General features: G+C 39.9%; 1 protein-coding gene across 4 annotated transcripts in view; it reads left to right on the top strand.

The window, feature by feature from the left end:
* Positions 1-11,038, top strand: part of LOC147104427 (mediator of RNA polymerase II transcription subunit 13-like) — a 356,394-nt gene extending 345,356 nt beyond the window's left edge. For all 4 annotated transcript variants that reach the window (XM_085961771.1, XM_085961770.1, XM_085961769.1 and 1 more), the window contains 3 exons: positions 8,625-8,798; positions 9,447-9,553; positions 9,673-11,038. In XM_085961771.1, the coding sequence (XP_085817897.1) occupies positions 8,625-8,798; positions 9,447-9,553; positions 9,673-9,805 (414 nt within the window). In that variant the 3' untranslated portion in view covers positions 9,806-11,038. The remainder of the gene's footprint in view (positions 1-8,624; positions 8,799-9,446; positions 9,554-9,672) is intronic.
* Positions 11,039-19,199: the final 8,161 nt, after the last annotated feature.

Raw genomic sequence — 19,199 nt, 5'->3', positions numbered from 1 at the left:
TATTTAATTGGAGAAAATTTCTGCTCATCCAGAACTGGATGTCGGACTAGCAGTCTGACAATTTAGAGACCTTGGAGAGGTCGAGAAGTGGTAGTGAGGTTGAGCTGGGTGTCATCAGCGTGCCTGTGGAAGCTAACACTGTTTTTGGATGATGTCGCCAAGGGGCAGCATTTAGATGAAAAATAGGAGGGGGGGCAAAGGATCGATCCTTGGGGGACACCAGAAGTAACGATGCGGGAAGAGAAGCCGTTGCAGGCAATTCTCTAATTACGATTAGATAGATAAGAATGGAACCAGGCGAGTGGAGTCCCACCCAGCTGGACGACAGTGGAGAGGCGTTGGAGAAGGATGGAGTGGTCAACCGTGTCAAAGGCTGTAGACAAGTCAAGGAGGGATGTTTACCTTTGTCACAGTCACAAAGGATGTCATTTGTGACTTTGAGAGCCATTTTGGTACTGTGGCAAAGGCGGAAACCTGATTGGAGGGATTCAAACATGGAGTTGTGGGAAAGATGGGCACGGATTTGGGAGAACATAAGAACATAAGTAGGAGCAGGAGTAGGCCATACGGCCCCTCGGGCCTGCTCCGCCATTCAATAGGATCATGGCTGATCCGAACCTAGACTCACGTCCACTTCCCTGCCCGCTCCCCATAACCCTTAATTCCCTTATCAGCTAGGAAACTGTCTATCTCCGTTTTAAATTTATTTAATGTCGCAGCTTCCACAGCTCTGAGGTAGCAAATTCCATAGATTTACTACCCTCAGTGAAGAAGTTTCTCCTCATCTCAGTTTTGAAACGGCAGCCCCTTATTCTAAGATTATGCCCCCTAGTTCTAGTCTCACCCATCGGTGGAAACATCCTCCCCACATCCACCCGATCAAGCCCCCTCACAATCTTATATGTTTCAATAAGATCGCCTCTCATTCTTCTGAATTCCAATGAGTAGAGGCCCAACCTATTCAACCTTTCCTCATAAGTCAACCCCCTCATCTCCGGAATCAACTGAGTGAACCTTCTCTGAACTGCCTCGAGAGCAAGTATATCTTTTAAATATGGAAACCAAAACTGTACGCAGTATTCCAGGTGTGGCCTCACCAGTACCCTGTATAACTGAAGCAAGACTTCCCTGCTTTTATACTCCATCCCCCTTGCAATAAAAGCCAAGATTCCATTGGCCTTCCTGATCACCTGCTGTACCTGCATACTAACCTTCTGTGTTTCATGCACCAGGACCCCCAGATCCCTTTGTACTGTAGCACTTTGCAGTTTCCTTCCATTTAGGTAATAACTTGCTCTTTGATTTTTTTCTGCCAAAGTGCATAACCTCACACTTTCCAACATTATATTCCATCTGCCAGATTTCTGCCCACTCACTTAGCCTGTCTATGTCCTTTTGCAGGTTATTTATGTCCTCCTCACTCACTGCTTTCCCTCCCTTCTTTGTATCATCGGCAAACTTGGATACGTTGCACTTGGTCCCCTCCTCCAAATCGTTAATATAGATTGTAAAGAGTTGGGGTCCCAGCACTGACCCCTACGGAACACCACTAGTTACTGATTGCCAACCCGAGAATGAACCATTTATCCCAACTCTGTTTTCTGTTAGATAGCCAATCTTCCACCCATGCCAGTATATTACCCCCAATCCTGTGATTTTTTATCTTGTGCAGTAATCTTTTGTGTGGCACCTTGTCAAATGCTTTTTGGAAGTCCAAATACACCACATCCACTGGTTCCCCTTTATCCACCCTGTTTGTTACGTCCTCAAAGAATTCAAGCAAATTTGTCAAACATGACTTCCCCTTCATAAAACCATGCTGACTCTGTCCGATTAAATTATGCTTATCCAAATGTCCTGTTACTGCTTCCTTAATAATGGACTCCAACATTTTACCAACCACAGATGTTAGGCTAACTGGTCTATAGTTTCCAGCCTTTTGTCTACCTCCCTTTTTAAATAAGGGTGTTACAAACGACACATTCAAGGACTTTGAAGAGGAAAGGGAGGTTGGAGATGGGGCGGTAGTTTGCAAGGACGGAAGGGTTCAAGGGTTGTTTTTTTGAGGGGGGTGATGACGGCAGATTTGAGGGAGAGGGGGGACAGTACCTGAGGAGAGAGAACCGTTAACAACATCAGCTAACGTAGGTGCTAGTAAAGGAAGTTGGGTGGTCAGCGGTTTGGTGGGAATAGGGTCGAGGGAGCAGGAAGTGGGTCTCATGGACAAGATGAGCGCAGAGAGGTCATGAGGGGAGATCGGAGAGAAACTGGAGGAAGATGTGAGTTCAGAGCTAGGGCAGGGGGGAACCTTGGAGGAAGTTTGACCCGGTGGGCATGGGGAAGGAAGGGAAGTGGCATAGGCAGCTGAACGAATGGTCTCAATCTTAGAGACAAAGGAGTCCATGAGCTCCTCACACTTGTTGTCGGAGGTGAGGGTGAAGGAGACGGGAGAGAGGGGTTTAAGAAGACGTTTAGCAATGGCAAATAGAAGCCAGGGTTTATCTTTGCATTCCAAAATGATTCTGGAATAGTGAGCAATTTTGGCAGACGAGAGCAGGACTCGATAATGCTTTAATGTTCGAGCCAGATCTGGCAGTGAATGGCTAAACCAGTTGTCCGCCATATCTGTTCAAGTCTGTGTCCCTTGGACTTAAGGGAATGAAGATGAGGGCTGTACTGGGGTAACAGCAAAGTGAGAGAGAGTAATTGTTTTAATAGGGACCAGGATATCAAAGGTGGTGGTGAGGGTGTGGTTGAGCAGATCGGTAGCTGCCGAAATGTCATGGTAAAAGGAGGGCCAAAGGCTGGACAGTTGGGATTTCATAAGTGCAGTTATGAGAGAGTTGGGAGATAGTTTTTTTTCCAGGGGCAGACACAGAAGGAAGTAGGGTTGGGAGGGGGTGGAAGTGGGATGTGGGTGGAGAGCGATACGAGGAAGTGGTCAGAGATGGCCTTTTCTGTAATTGACACGATGGGAGTAGCGAGGTCACGAGAGATGGCGACGTCGAGGGGGTGGCCGTGAATATGGGTTGGAGTTTACATGGACGGAGAGATTAAGGGAGGATAGGAGGCTAGTGACCTCCGGAGAGAAAGCATGATGAATTGAGATGGAGGTTGAAATCGCCGAAGATAAGTCGTTTGTTGCAGAGGCTGAGGGAGGGAAGCAGTGAAGATATCTTGGTAATAACATTTTTATGATACTTGAGTGGACGGTAGAGAACGAGAATTTTAACTTAGAGGTGAGAGGGGTGGAATAAGGTGAGATGCTCAAAGGAGATGGGGACAAACCAAGGTGTGATTTGGTGAGGAGAGCCACACTGCCACCACGGCGGTCTGGGCGGGGCAAGCGGTGGAAGGTATAACCAGGCTTTATTTAAGGGTGAGGTGTCATCACCCCTCAACCAAGTTTCCGTCAGGGCCATGATATCGATGTAATCATCCACGATAAGCTCATGAATGGCAAAGCGTTCCCAGTTTTCTCCTCAAGACAACTTAAATTCACACACTGTCCTTCAACTAAGAAGGCAAGAATCCAAATCACAGCCATACTCCTACCAGCATCATACCTTGATAACTGACAAGAGCATTCATTTGAAGGAGCTTGGGATGAATAGGGTTTAATTTGTTCCCTGAAGTAGCTTACTATTGAGGTGCTCCACCAAGTGGCACAGTCAAGTAATTGCAAAACCAATTCAAACTAGCAAATAGATTTAAGTAACAAGGAGATCTTGTTCAAAAAACTCTTGGATTGGAAATGATTCTACTGCTAGTGCCCAGACCACACATATTGGTGATAATGTTATTTTTGCTCTTCCTTTTAAATTTTTTCAATTTAAACTAAAATTTAAATCATCTAATCTTTGGAACTCAAGCTGCTTGAGGGAACTGTAGGCAACATAAACTGGCTATTGAAAGAAAAATCAGCTGATATTGAAACAAATCATAATACAGTATTAAATCTAGGTTAGCAGCTTTATTAATGCATTATTAACCCTATAGGCCTAAAACGCTTCAATAAAATCAGAAAAACTGCATCTGAAAGAGAAAATAGGTTGACATTTTTTGGGTGGGAGGGCGTGGTTAATTTATAAATGAGCAGGGTTCCACTCTATTTAGTTCCCAATTGAGCAAGATCAAGTGGGCAGTGCAGTGTTTCCCAACATGTAACTGTGGAATGGGGTGGGGGAGGGTGCAGGGTGAGAGGGGGGAAAACAGGTGGGAGGGTGATGTCTGCGGTGACCCTAGCACCCAACTATAGGAGGGGTTGTCTGTAAAAATGTAGGATATGTTCCTATAAAATGGTTTTTATTAATCAATGATAAAGATAACTTCTTGTTAGGTGTCCTGGGTTAGACTTGGTAACTGTGGTATCAGTAACTGTCCTTTTGGCCTTGCGACTCGGATCCTTGTTAAATACCCAAAAAGGTGCTGAAAACTAGGTTTTACTGCCCAAGAATTGTTGATTGGAGAGTTGACGTTCTAAACTTGGCAGTCTGAGACTTTCTGTGGACTCTGGAGAACAGACCAAATGTCTTGGTTACGAGTCAGACTTTTCTGTATACTTTTTTTCTCATGCCAATACAAAAGCCAGCTTTCATCAGTAAATCCTGTGAACTGAGTGTGATCTTGTGCTCAAAGTAGTCTGGAATAAGCTGTCCTGGGTGAACAAGGGCTGTTTTCTGGATTGTAGGTACAATTGCTGATATATGCACTTAAGACAATTAATGTTTCTCACGCCAAACACTTTTGTCCTGGACAGGCACCAAATAAAAAACAAAAGTTTATTTACAGATGGTCATTCACAAAAATAACCCCATATGCATTTTTCCAGTTAAAATATACAGCAGCTTTCAATTAGTTAATAAAAGGGTTGAACAGATAAATCAGTCGATTAACTTCCATTGAATGACTTTTTTGCAGAACTTTCAGATAAATAATAGATAAACTGCTTCGAAATGGAGCAGTCTGCCTGATCTCTACTAGTTAGTCTTCGAATTACATGGGTATCTTAACCACAGTGCTACATTTTTGCCTCCACATCTACTGTGGCTTCATCAAAAACAAACTAACGGGCATATCTGAAGTGCCCTATTTCGTACCAATAAAACCTTTTGAAATATGGTTTTGCCTTTTGAGAAGGCAGTCTGCAATACAGAGACCACGAGTCACACACAGGTGAATTGATAACGAGTGAGCATTAAAAGAATAAGAACACAGTTTAATTTTTTTTTGAATTGTATTAAAAAAAGAGGACCCAACGGGAAGGTAAAAAGACCCAAACGATCCAGTATAGCATTAGTGAGAGAGAAATGAGAGAATCAGAAAATATCAAAAATTCTTCATTTGTGGAGACTGTAAACAAATTTCTGATGTAGTCCTTTAGCTTCAGGAATCTAGAACACATGCAAACATCAATAAAACATGTGTTCTGAAGAAATTCAATGTATTAAAAGACTGAATATACCCCAGAATCCTGAAATAGATGATGTATTGGTTGATATTTTTAAAAGTTCCATAAACACAAGTGATGTAGGAAACTGGACAGTAATGAATGTTACCTCAGGATGAAGCTGGGAATTAAGGGATCACCTAGCAGTAACGGAAATATTCAAGCATTTTGTAGGATGCCCGATCAATGCTGAGCTGAAGAGCACAGAGATTGTAAGAAAGAGCTTAGATTTAGAAGCAACAAACTGTCTCATCTTGAGAGATTCGGAGAGTAGGTAACTAAATTGATTGAGGAAGGGAATTCATTAAATAAAATGTAAATAGATTTTTTTTTTAGAAGGCTTTTAAGGTTCCAGTTTTGACGCTTCTAGAATTAATTAAAGTTCATTGTAAACTGGTACAGTATTAGAAAGTTGACAGTTATAATAAGTGGAAAAAAGCAGTCGTTGTGTGGTCAGTATCAAGTGGAGCTGAGCAAGGATCTATTTTTGTTTCCTCCTGTACATAAAAAAAAAAAAAAATGGAGTAAGGCACTATTTCATATTAACATTTTTACTCCAGATAGTTCTCTGGGGTACAGAATTTTGGACCACTCCGAGGTGAGCCTTGCTCCTGGAAACCAGCATATGCCTCTACGTGCCCAATATCTGGGTAATTTGCAGCAAGCCAGGGGCCAAACAGGCGGTACTTTACCTTACTGGCAATATCGCGTGCCCTCATATGATTTTGCTCAACTTTCAGAAGGTAGTAGAATAAACACTCCTAGGCAGTGGCTTAGGCTGTAAACTGCCCAAACAATTTGTTCAACAGCACAGTAGCGATGACGCAGTAAACATTGAGCAAGATGGTAGCAGACATCAGGAGGACAGACTGGTGAAATGGGCAGACACATCGCAGATGAAATTTAACAAGAGAAATGTGAAGTGATGTATTTTGGAAGGAAAAATGAGGAGAGGCGATATGAAATGAATGGTGCAATTTTAAAGGGGGTGCAGGAACAGAGAAGGTGGCAGGACAAGTGGATAAGGCTGTGTAACAAGACATGGGATTCTTCGTTTTATAAATTGTGGCATAGAGTAGAAAAACACGGAAGTTATGCTAAAGCTTTATAAATCATGGTTGGGTCTCGGCTGGCGTAGAGTGTTCAATTCTGGGCACCACACTTTCGGAAGGATGTCAAGATTTTAGAGAGTGCAGAGGAGATTTACTAGAATGGTATCAATGATGAGGGACTTCAGTTATGTGGAGCGATTGGAGAAGCTGGGATTGTTCTCTTTACAGCAGAGAAGGTTAAGGGGAAATTTAATAGGTGTTCAAAATTTTGAGGGGGTTTTGTTAGAGTACATAGCGAGAAACTGTTTCCACTAGTAGGAGACATCGATTTAAAGTAATTGGCAAAAGAACCAGAGGGGAGATGAGAAATATTTTCATGCAGTAAGTTATGATGATCTGGAATGTACTGCCTGAAAGGGTGGTGGAAGCAGATTCAATAGTAACTTTCAAAAGGGAATTGGGTAAATAGTTGAAAAGGAAATAGTTGTAGGGCAATGGGGAAAGAGCAGGGGAGTGGGACTATTTGGATGGTTCTTTCAAAGAGCCGATAGGCCAAAAGGTCGTCTCCTGTGCCGTATGATTAAGTGATTATATTTACAGCAATTAAAGGCATAAGCATCTCACCTTAGGAAATAGAAAATAACAGTCACATTTGCTGTGCTGAAGTTCAGTGTGAATTGGACCTGGTTCAAGGTCCCTGACTTAACCTTGCACGATGACTCACTGCTGACCCACTGAGTCTCTTTGTCCCAATGGCTTCAGATGGATTACTCAAGTGAAGCAAGATAGGCTGAAAATACCTTCAAAATTTGGCTGGGACAAAGGAAATATAAATTCAAATAAAACCCCAGGAATGCATGCATTTGAAACAAATAGCCTGGTTCATTTCTCATAACCCTGTTGCAGAACTAGTGCCTGTTCTAGAGCTAGCAAGAACCAAAATAAACTGGGCCATTTTCTGTCATTGAGCTTGGTTCAGTCTTGAACATTTCCATTGACTCGCCATTTGCAGTGGAGAGAGTCCCAGATTTCCACTAACGTTTGTAAAAATGTGCTTCCTGATTTCAGTCCCATCTGGCCAAGCTCTAATTTTAATATTATGGCCCACCAGAAGAAATCCTTTCTCTGTATCTACCCTATCCAATCCCTTTATCATTTTAAACATCTCAGTTCGATCACCCCTCTTAAACTCATAAGGAATACAAGGCAGGTTTCCGCAACCTAGCTTCATAATTTAACCCTTTGAGTTGTGACATTATTCTGATAAGTCTGCGTTTCCAAGGCCAGGATATCAGTTGAAGCAAGTTATTATTCTGATAAATATAGATCATACACAGGGTCACATTTGGAGTACTGTATTTTTTATATCAACCGTGGCAGTATTCTAAATGGCAGTAAGAACCATTAGTTTTCAGCACAATATCCAAATGCAGTTGTTTAAACTTAAAAGATTTTAGGGACTCCAGTTATCCACAAATAATTTCTGTGCCTGTTTCACTTCACAACCACGGCAAATGATTTAATCAGCTTTCATCGGTCACACAGTTGTCATTTGGGGATCTAAATGTATATAGAAATAAATTGGTAACTTAGTTGCCATTTCAGAATATTAATGTACAATAATGGCCTTTTGGGGAAGTGAAAACTATATGGTTAACATACCATTTTATGGGGCACTGTCTTCATGAAAATGTTTGGTGGCACACTATATATTTTGTTTGGAGAGGGAGACGAGCCATGCACCATTTGGTGTGATGTGTTTTAATGCAATTTATATCATTGTGTTGTGTGCTTAGCAAACGTGTTTTGCATAAATATGTCTTTGTACTGCCTCTGCTCATGAACAAGCAAGAAAAAGACGGTATGTTCGTTCGATATTAAACATTTATAAAAATTGTTTCTTCCACCTTTGTAACTATCTGCTTCTGAATCCCAAAAGATTAATTTGCTCTAGTTTCGATGTAATCCATGATCCAGTTACAGTGTAATGACATCAAGTGCAGTAGTTAGTACATTAATTGATAAAGCGTTAGGAAAGTGATTAGTGAGTACAGTAAATAACAATCCAATCAAAATTATCTTCTATTTTTATATATATTCAGAGTATTTTTGTTTGTTTTCAGGGTCAAGGAGGTGAACGGCTCCTCTCCACGGAAGCTCATGAGGAAGTGGCAAATGTACTGCAGCAACCGCTCGCCCTTGGATATTTTGTTTCAACTGCCAAAGCTGAGAATCTCCCTCAGTGGTTTTGGTCTGCCTGCCCTCATGCCCAAAACCAATGCCCATTGTTTCTAAAGGTAAACTCTATTTCTTCAAATTAATGTTTCTTTCCATGCATCCATCATTATTTGGAGTACCTGTCTACCTTTTAATGTTTGCCATAGAACCGAATAAGACTGTTTCAAATACGCAAATGGGGGGTGGTGGTGGTGAGTCCAGACAGACCTAGTACTGGAGCATTAATACTTGTTGCCGCACAGTAGAAGCATTTCCACATACTGGATACTCTGCTCTTGTCAACCTGTGATACCGAGCGTTTGCTGTAGTATTTCTCTATGGCAGACAGAAAATTGGAGGAGGATGCGTTCCCTGGTTGACACCTCATGCTCTTCCGGTGGTTTATTAGAGGAAGCATTGGTGAAGGCCTGGTAGCAGGCCATCCATCCATATTCTCTGGATCAGAGGTGCATGTTCCGCCAAACTAAAGAAATACTGGGATGACTTGCATTGGGAAATGAATAAAACTTGAGTACAATTTAGGCATTTCATTACATGTTAAGTATGAAACTTCTATTGGAAGGAAGTGCCCCAGAACAAAATAAAATCTACTGGCAATTGAATTGGAAATAATTAAAACGGTGGTGTTCACATTTTTTCAATGAGTATTTATAGTTACTGAGCTGAATTTGATTAAAATGTTACTGTTTCCTCTTTCTTTGCTATAGGCCTCTTTACATCACCATGTCTCCCTGGCACAATCTGATGAACTACTTCCTGGCAAGCACTCTCATCCTCACCCACTGGATTCTAACAGAACTTCAGATGTTTTGAGGTTTGTATTTGACGACCTGTTATTTGCTCTTTAATTCTACTCTAATTTGATTTTACTCTTTTTAATTTGATTATAACTAACTAAAATGGATACTGATACACTGGCTCTTTCTTTTTCAGGTTTGTGCTGGAACAGTATAATGCCTTATCATGGCTCAACTGTAACCCTGCCACACAAGATCGCCAGTCCTGTCTACCCGTCCACTTTGTGGTGCTTACTCAAATGTACAATGCCATTATGAATTTACTTTGAAACTAGGAGTTGTGTTATACACAGACCCAATCCCTTTCCTGACCAAGAACATGGTGCATCATCAGCTATTTATCAGTGATCTGAAGATCTTGTAAGGGAAAATGTCAGAATTTGAGCAAGTATCATTTCCAAGAGAATTGAATTCACTCCACATCTACTTTTTTCAATGTGTGAGCATTAACCTGCAGAGAACGTTTCTTGGGTATTGGTGCATCAGCGGCATACATTATAAAGCTCTTCCACATCAGTAACTTTTTGGAATTTTTATGTTACAGCTTCTGAAACTATACTTGTCATCATTGCTACAACACAGAATTTATTTTTCATGATAAATTGTACATTCTTAAAAACACAGTATTGTGAAATCGAGGAAAATATAGTGGGGAATATCAACTAGCTAGTGCTTGTAAATGATATTTTATTGTGCTTTTGAGTCACCTTTGGTGACTTTCTTTGTATTGTAGATATAAACCAGATATATCAAAACAGTTTGTATCTATTGTGTACAGTGTAAAATTGACAAATTGCAGTACTATTTTTTCTTAATCAGAAAAATTTCACAAGGCCTTTTGAAGAGGAAAATCAAGATTGTAAAATTGTACAAAAAGTTAACTTGGTGAGAATTGTAAGTAGAAGTTTGTAATTTTTCCATTTTATTGTCATTCTCCCTCCCAGAATTCATCAGACTGCAGATGAAAATGGGTTGTTTCGATTTAAAGGCCATTTTTATCTAGGACTTTACTGATGAAGATAAATACTCATCTTCATATTTTTGGAGGTGCAAACTCAGACCTCTGTCATTTTATTTAAGTTTTAAGTTAAAAGATTCTGGTGAAGTAATATTTATAGGTTTTTGTGCAAAAAATAAATAAATGGCAATAGATAAAATCCTATATTATGTACTTCAATGTGAGAAAGTTGTATGTATATTTCCCATGGATATGCATATTTTAGTTGTGGATTTTTAAAAGTTTGAGCATACAAGCCCCAGTTGAACAACAGAATCCATTTACAGAAGATTTTCATTTTCTTCTGTTAGAAAGCATTCAAGGTTCAGAAATGGCATACCAAACAGTTTGTCTACTGATAACCTGGGTTTGCTAGCATGCTTGTATGTATATTTCAGAACATTTTTAAATGTAAAAGCTGTACATTTCACGCCAATATGAAGTTTTTTCTTCTGAGCATTTTGCTGTGGGCTTCTTTTATATAAAATAAAATAAGTGAAGTTCATTTTAATTCTGTATTGCTGAAACAAATACACTAAAAGCGAGTTTGATAAACCTGCAGGCATTTTAATGTCATTCATATATCTTGTGGATGAGAGCTATACTTTTACACACTTTTTTAGATTAATAAATTATTAAATTATCGAAATACAATCTCCGGGTACATTTCCTTATAGTAAATTTTGTAGCAAGTCGCAATAAGGAATGCATGACTCAAGCCAGAGACTTTGTGAAGATTGGAAACTTCATATTGTTCTGTAAGATAATGCTGTGGCTGGAAACATCAAAGAAAATTGTTTTTGACTTTTGTGACCTGAGTGTTTATTTTCCAGGATGTAGTTCGTATCCTTGTGTTCTGCAGAGAAATGTTTCTATTAATAGATTGCTCTCTTAATTTTAGCCAATTATGTGGTTTCTATTCAAAAGCTGTAGGAAAGTGAAAAATGTTTTTTAAGTTTGTTTTAATCCCATGGTTAATTGAGCCTTCAAACCCAGTGTCAATTTTTTTTTTTAAAAGCAAAATTCAGAACGAACAAGAGGAAAATATATTGCCACATGGCAGCAGCTATCTATCTCCCTCCATCTTTCTCTCTACATTCCTTTCTCAACACACATTCAATATTGTTTCACACATTTCAGTAGAATGACTAAAATGCGATTCTCCATTTTCTGTAAACCCCAGGGTCGATGATTTCCACTCATGGGTGAAAAATGCCAGAGGGTGAATTTCACAGCTGAAGAACTCTACCATTTTCTAGTGCTGTCCGCTACTGAATTGGCAGCTCGGGGTGTTTTCATTAGCAAGTCCATTGGGCTGTGAACACAGGAATAATAATATATCCCATGAGAAAAGTGAATCTGAAAGTAGAATGCCATCATAGAATATTTTTTCGCTCCTAATTAAGCTGCCGTTCTCTATCCTGATGGCCGTCATGGACTCTGTTGAATGGATAGGGGAAAAATATGAAGTCTGCAGAAATAAATAAGCATACACTTGTGGCAGCAGCACGCCATGTCTTGTAACAAAGGATGCAAAGGAGCTCACCAATGCAATTAATCGTTGCTACCAGGTAAGCAGAAAACTTGAATTTCAAAACTTTTATTTTTACTGTACAGAGGGGACCATCAATTTACCTTGATGTCAGGAACAAAATAACCGGTGTTGTGTATATTAAATGGAAGTATTTAGAGACAAACACATCTGGGGTTCTACCAATTGGTTGCTGTAACATTGATGGAAACCCCATTTCCGTGTGTATCTGGGTTTCTGCTGATCTTCTGCCAAAGTTACAGCAGCCAATCAGGAGAACTCCATGAGAAATTCCTGGTGTACTTTTTTGAATGAAGGGACTAATTAACCATTTGTCTTTAATTACACTTCAGGAATATAATTCGACTGAAAATTCTTCTTAATAGACAGTAAATGTCTTGGTTCAAAGCAGCACTCATCTTTGTTCAAGGAAAGCCCAAATGCAAAAGACAATATATTTTCTGATATTCCATTGGTAAAATCTGTGAAGGAAAGCAAATTTCACATGAGGATCCCAAATTCTTTTACACAACGCATGACTCCCCTGTTGTATACATACAGGAAACTTTCGATTTACCGGCACCTAAATAACCGGAAATCTCGGTTAACCGGCAAAATTCAGGAGTAGGTACAGGTAACTTTTATTACTTGCCTTCCTCCATTTGTTGCTGTGCAAGGGTGTGGCTGCAGCTGTTGCTAAGCTACAGAGACGCTTGCAACTTGTGGCCATTGTTCTGAAGCTGTTGCTTTATACGGAGCTCTCGGCTCCGTATCTTTTACTACAGGAAACTTTGTTATATCCGGCACCAACGGGACCGAGCTGTTGCCAATCTATCAAAACTGCCGGACATACAAAGTTAATGTTGAAGCATATGGAGGTTTTCATCTCCGTATCTGACAACAAACGCTGTTGCTTAGCAACAGCTTGTAAACAGTCGGCCCATACCTTGGAAGCATCTCTGTAGCTTAGCAACAGCTTCAGAGACTTTCCAGAGCCCGACTGTTGAAAACAAAGCCACGAGAAGAAAAAAACCTAACAAAACGGCTCCTTATTTCTGCCGGTAGATCGAGGTTTCTGGACATACAACCTCCGGATAAACCAAAGTTTCCTGTATAGCTTTCGATTATCCAGAATTTTTGATGAACCGGCACCACGTCAGTCCCGTCCGTGCCGGATAAAAAAAAGTTTCCTGTATGTATATTTATAAAATATTTTATCTCCCCCTTCTCCGTTGCATCAGTTGTTTCTCATTGGAAGTGACGGATACACACAGTGGTAGGTTTAAATGCTTTTAAAAAAATATATATATATATATTTCATCAGTCTCGTGCAGTTTGTAGAATTGAATGACATGCTGGTTAATATGTCAATATAATCTGCAAATCTTTACTTTGATTTCCTTGCGTCTATCTCAATCCAGTGTGTTTAATGCTAGATTCTACAACCACCAGGAAGTTGATGAAGGATTTTTCCTACCAGTAGATATCAGTATTACCAGCCTAGCACAATAAGATGGAGAAATAATTGGAAGAAAAAATAAAATTGACTCAGCAATAATGTCGTGTGCAGAAAGTCTACCTGTATATTGAAGTGGGCAAACTCAAATGCCATAGAGACAAAAGTGGAGCATAATGTAGTAAGGGATAAACTTACAGCAGGCTGCACTCAGCGAACAGAATATGAATCTCGCCAGGTTAAACCTAAGAAGTTGTGAAAGGCCTTCAAAGAAACTCGGCTGTCAGTGCTGGAAATGATGGCAGCTTGGAGAATTTCTCAAATGAACAATTTGAGGTTGGTTGGCCTTCTGTCAAAAAAAAAGATACTGAACTTGATCAGCACCTTGCAGAACTCCCTACCGTACTGATCCAATTTACTGGAGCATTTTGTTTAGAAATTTCAAGGATGTGTGGCTCCTTTGTACCAAGCTGTCACGAGCTCCAACAATTGCTCTGAATGCATAGATTTCTGATGCAAGTATTTGTTCCGCAGGTAGAGAATGCAAAAATTTTGACTCTTTAAAGCAAAAGTTTAAAATAGTCATTTATAAGAAAACTCCTACAGGGTGCAGTCACAATCTATACCTTCAGTAAATATATCTTGATTATGGTGAGGATAATTGTGCACTTGGCAGCAGTTGTAAGAAAACTTGCAGGTTTGGTGTGAGAGAAGTGCAAATGAATAGGAGAATCTTTGGCTGTACTTGCATTGAGTGTTGCACCCTTTGAGGGTCAAGTGGACTGGAATTCATGCCTCCTGCATTGATTCAGTCTTATCTCGTCTTACTCAAGAAGATAACTAGATTTAACTTAAGTTCATCTCTTCTGCTCCTACATGAGTTGGAGTAGCATAGGAGAAAGTCCCAAGTTCACTCCTGGAGCACTGCTCGTACTGACATCACCATAGATGTCCAATATCTATGATTCTTCAGATAATGTCACTGAAACTTCATGTGGAGTTCGATGGACTAGTTATCCACTGACGAGGATTTGTATTAGTGACTTGCACAAAGCATATCCAGCCACGAGCCCACTTTGGAGTAGACGTACAGTCGACTAAATGTGGGGAAACTGCACAAGTAAATGTGTCTTCTACTTGAATTGGTAGGGAATTGATTCGGAGGTAGGAGATAAGAGTAATGATAATGGGGTATGTACTTAAATTAGCTAATGCGATTGATGATGCTGTGTTTCCCCCCCCCCCCCCCTTTTTCAGGGACCTGAACTGGGTTCTCAGCTTTTCACTATATTGTATAAATGATTTAGATGAAGGTATAGAGGGCTGTATATCCAAGTTTGCTGAAGACACCCAGTTACGTGGCACAGTAAATATTGTAGAAGGGAGCAGAAAGTTGCAAAGGAACATTGATAGCTTAAGTGAGTGGGTAAAACTGTGGCAGATGGAGTTAAATTGTGAGGTCATCCACTTAGGACCCAAGAGACAGCGATCAGAGTATTTTCTAAATGGTGGGAAGCTAGGAATTATGAAGAAGCAGAGGGACTTAGGGGTCCCAGTACAGAAATCACTAAAAACTAGTGGACGGGTGCAAAAATAATTTAAAAGGATAATGGAATGTTGGCTTTTATCTCAAGGTGGGGTGCAATCCAAAGGCATGGAGGTTCTGTTAGTTATATAAAGCTGGGTGAACTGTGTTCAGTTCTGGATGCCGTACCTTAGGAAGGATATAATGGCCTTGGAGGGGCACCAGAATGATACCGGGGCTGAAAGGGTTAAATTGAGGACCGGTTGCATAGACTAGGCTTGTATTCATTTGAGTATGGAAGATTAAGGGATGATCTAATTGAGGTGTTTAAGATGATTAATGAATTTGATAGTGTAGATAGAAACTATTTCCTCTGGTGGGGAAGTGCAGAACAAGGGGGCATATCCTTAAAATTAGAGTTAGGCTTTTTAGGGGTGATGTCAGGATGCACTTCTTCACCCAAAAAGAGTAGTGGAAATCAGGAACTCTGTCCCACAAAAAGCTGTTGAGGCTAGGTCAATTGAACATTTCAAAACTGAGATTGATAGATTTTTGTACGGCAAGGGTATTCAGGGTTATGGAACCAAGGCGGGTAGGTGGGGTTAAGTTACAGATAAGCCATAATTGAATGGCGGAACAGACTTGAGGAACTGAATGGCTTATGGCTTATTCGTATTCCTATGTTGAGCCCCAGCAAGAGACTGCACCAATATCTTCATTATTAAGGATGTAGGAGCCATCCTTGGTAAGCCTGTTCATGCAGTAAGTAGACATGGATGGAAGGAGTAAATAAATCCTTTTTCTGTTGGGAATCAAAGGTGAAGGGTCCCAGATAAAGTCCTATTACATGGACTTCTGAGTTCCTCTTGTACAAGGCTGTCCACAGTGAAAGATAACTTATTAAAATTGTTGGGTGCCTCAATTGTAACTCCCAGCTCATTGGCTCTTGGAGTGAACTAAGAAGGGATAAAGCCAACATATGTTAGTCAGCTTTTGCACTTCAAGCAGTCTACAGCTGAATAGGTTTATGCAGTAACCTCCCAGATGCACACTTAATGGTAGAAATTCTAATTTGGCTTGGTTTCTTAATTCTTTACATGGTGTACAAACTGAAAATGCAATTTAGATCATATATAACTGGAGCAGTCCCCAACATTTTCAAGGTACAGACTGGGATATTAATCTTCTTGAGTTATGCTTTCAGACAGTGTGGGACCCAGTTTGGTCATTCACACCTTTGCTGAGCTCGGCAAGTCATTAATAATTTAGAACATCTTTGGTCTTGTGCTAGGAAATCATAAAAATCAATAGGTGTACAGAACAAGAAAAATGTAATTGATGACGTGCCACAGAGCAGAAAAAGGTAATGTTCTTGTATTTGTCAAAGCCTAGTAGACCCACAAAAGTGGGCCCTTCACCTAACAGATGTGTTCTTCTGGGAATCAAGGTACCCAGAGAGATTTCATCATGCTTTCTGTGGTTTTTTAAGTATCTATAGGTTAAATATCTAATTTGGCATTTGATTGATGGTGGTTGACCTGTTAGTAAAATAAAAGGCATTGCTCCACTTAAGGTAATGAGTCACAGGTAAAGGATGATTTTGATTGTCCTGGAGTGGAATCATCAATCCGAACTCTGAAAGGACCGACTGCTTATTGAAGACGAAGCTTTACTTTGTTACAGGTGGGTTCGGTCATTCTGAGGTAAAGATATTGTCATATTTGGTCGTCTTTGGAAATAGGGTCGTGCTTCAGTTCAACATGAGGGAGAAGCCCAACGCCTTAAAGTCCTTAAAGTCAACTTTGAGTCATTTAACAAGTAGAAGCAATTTGAGTTGCATTATTTAAAATTAATGATCCTGAATCACTACAAGACTCATACATTCTGAGCTTAAACCAGGTTCTGTCGAGGTTTACAGAATCCATTTCAGTTTTCCCTTTTCCTATTGAAGATCTCCCAGTCGGAATACATACAGATTATATAAAAGAAGTCTTGCGATTCAACATAAATCTGTGTGGTCCATTTAAACTAGTGGGAAGATATGAACCAAAGCTGTTAAGGGAGCTGCTGTGTTATTATGGAAGGTCACTGAACTACATCCTTCGTATTGGACTTTCGCATACTTGGATGTTCCAAGAGAATAATAATTTATCTCTGCTCAATGTTCTAGAATGCAAATAATACCTCTTAGAGGATTATCATTCTTGCCCCCTCTAATGGCAAATTTTGAATGTAGATTCCACATTGTGGAGTTTTTGCTTTTATGAATCTCACTAAAGTAACTTTGATTAGACAATTTGTGTCATATAGTGAACAGAATCCAGTCATGTACCTTACAAAGCAATTTTAGCAAACTGGGCATTAGACTGCACAATGGATAAGAGAGTTCTCTTCCAGGAAAGATCAACAGAAATTCATTTCCACGTCCTAGGCTAGTTTTATATCTTGCCATTTTTTTGAGCTTTTACTTCTACAAGAGCAGGTTTCTTGTTTGAGTTCTTCCAAACAAAAGGCTTATACTACCTCTTAAAATGTGCTATAATCTGAACTCTGACTCTTTAATGTGGAAAAAGACAGGAGGAGAGACTGCGGTTGATTGCTTACCAAAGGTCCTGATCACTATCAGCTTTACAATTTGCCCCTCTCAAAAACTCTTGCAGCTGTTATATGATCTCCATTCAACAACAACCATCCAAAGTTGTTGTCTCGAACCTTGGTTAGACCACACTTTTGAGTACTGTGTAGAGTCCTGGTCGCCATATAAAAAAGGATATAGAAGCACTGGAGAGGGTGCAAAAAAAGATTTACAAATATGATACCAGAAATGTGAGGTTATACCCATCAGGAAAGAATGAACAGGCTGGGTCTTTTGAAAAGAGAAGGCTGAGGGATGAGCTGATCGAGGTCTTTAAAATTATGAAGGTTTTGACAGAGTAGACAGAGAGTGTTTCCACTTGTGGGGAAGAGCAAAACTAGAGGCCATCAATATAAGATAGTCATTAAAAGGAATTCAGAAGAAACGTCTTTACCCAGAGACTGATGACCATGTGGAACTCGCTACCACAGGGAGTTGTTGCGGCAAATAGTATAGATGCATTTAAGGGGAAGCTCGATAAGCATATGAAGGAGAAGGGAATGAAGGGGTTATGCTGAGAGAGGTGGGAGGAGGCTCGAGTGGAGCATAAATGTCGGCATAGACTGGTTGGGCCGAATGGCCTGTTTGTTATGTATATTCTGTGGAATTCTATGTAAAGTTGAAAAGCCTTGCAATTGGTATTATTTGAAAAACTAATTACCAAAAAAGCCTCTAGGGCTCGGTGGTTACGAGTTCTAGCATTTAGCACAACACTAAATATCTTCACTTAGGTTCTTTCTGATGTCCAGTAAGTTTTAAGTTCCCTTTCTGAATACAGGGAAGGCACTAAGCTTGCTTTATCACCAGAGCCATTTTAATAGGTTGAGTCTCACATTCTGCAGCATTTTTACAAACATTAAGTTAAGTCTTCCTAATTTATCACTGTGTACTAGTATTGAGTGGTTCAATAAAATAATCTAGTTTTCTACAGTATCATCATCCTGTAATTTCTTTCAAGTACTGGTTGTTTCCACATCCAAAAATAATGTTCATCTTTAACTCAAGTTATGCAGTCCAAAATGCCAGGCAGGATGTTGGAAATTTAAAAAAAATTTAAAGTGAGAAATAACTTAAGCAGAGTAAATGTTCCAGTTTTCAACGGGTTTAAATATGGAAACAACAAAATAAAATGGAAAAGAAAAGAAAGCATATTGCATTCTTGGTAGTTAACAAAAGTGCTGAAAGAAATTTTGATCATATTGATATGAGAATATATAATTAAGATTTACTTGCAGATCTCCTGTAGAGTTGCTCAGTGTAAATTGGAGGTTATTGTGGGGGTGGGGGGCAGAGGGTATTTGAGGAGGCTGTGTTGAGAAGAGGAAGGGTGCACATCACCTTGAAAGAACTTGCAAAGAAATTTGTACAGGATCTCCCAAAGACATTGAAATACTCTTGGTTCCTGGAGAAGTAATATGTTGCTTTCCCACTGCAGATAGATAGATAAATAACCAGAGTTATGTGAATAAATTGTGTGTAATATGGGAGAGAGGTTCTTTACTCTCCATCTGTTTATAGA

This window comes from Somniosus microcephalus, chromosome 19, assembly GCF_052327205.1.
Source record: "Somniosus microcephalus isolate GS21.2 chromosome 19, FLI_Smic_1.0, whole genome shotgun sequence".
NCBI lineage: Eukaryota > Metazoa > Chordata > Chondrichthyes > Squaliformes > Somniosidae > Somniosus > Somniosus microcephalus.
This window is presented reverse-complemented; position numbering and strand designations above follow the sequence as displayed.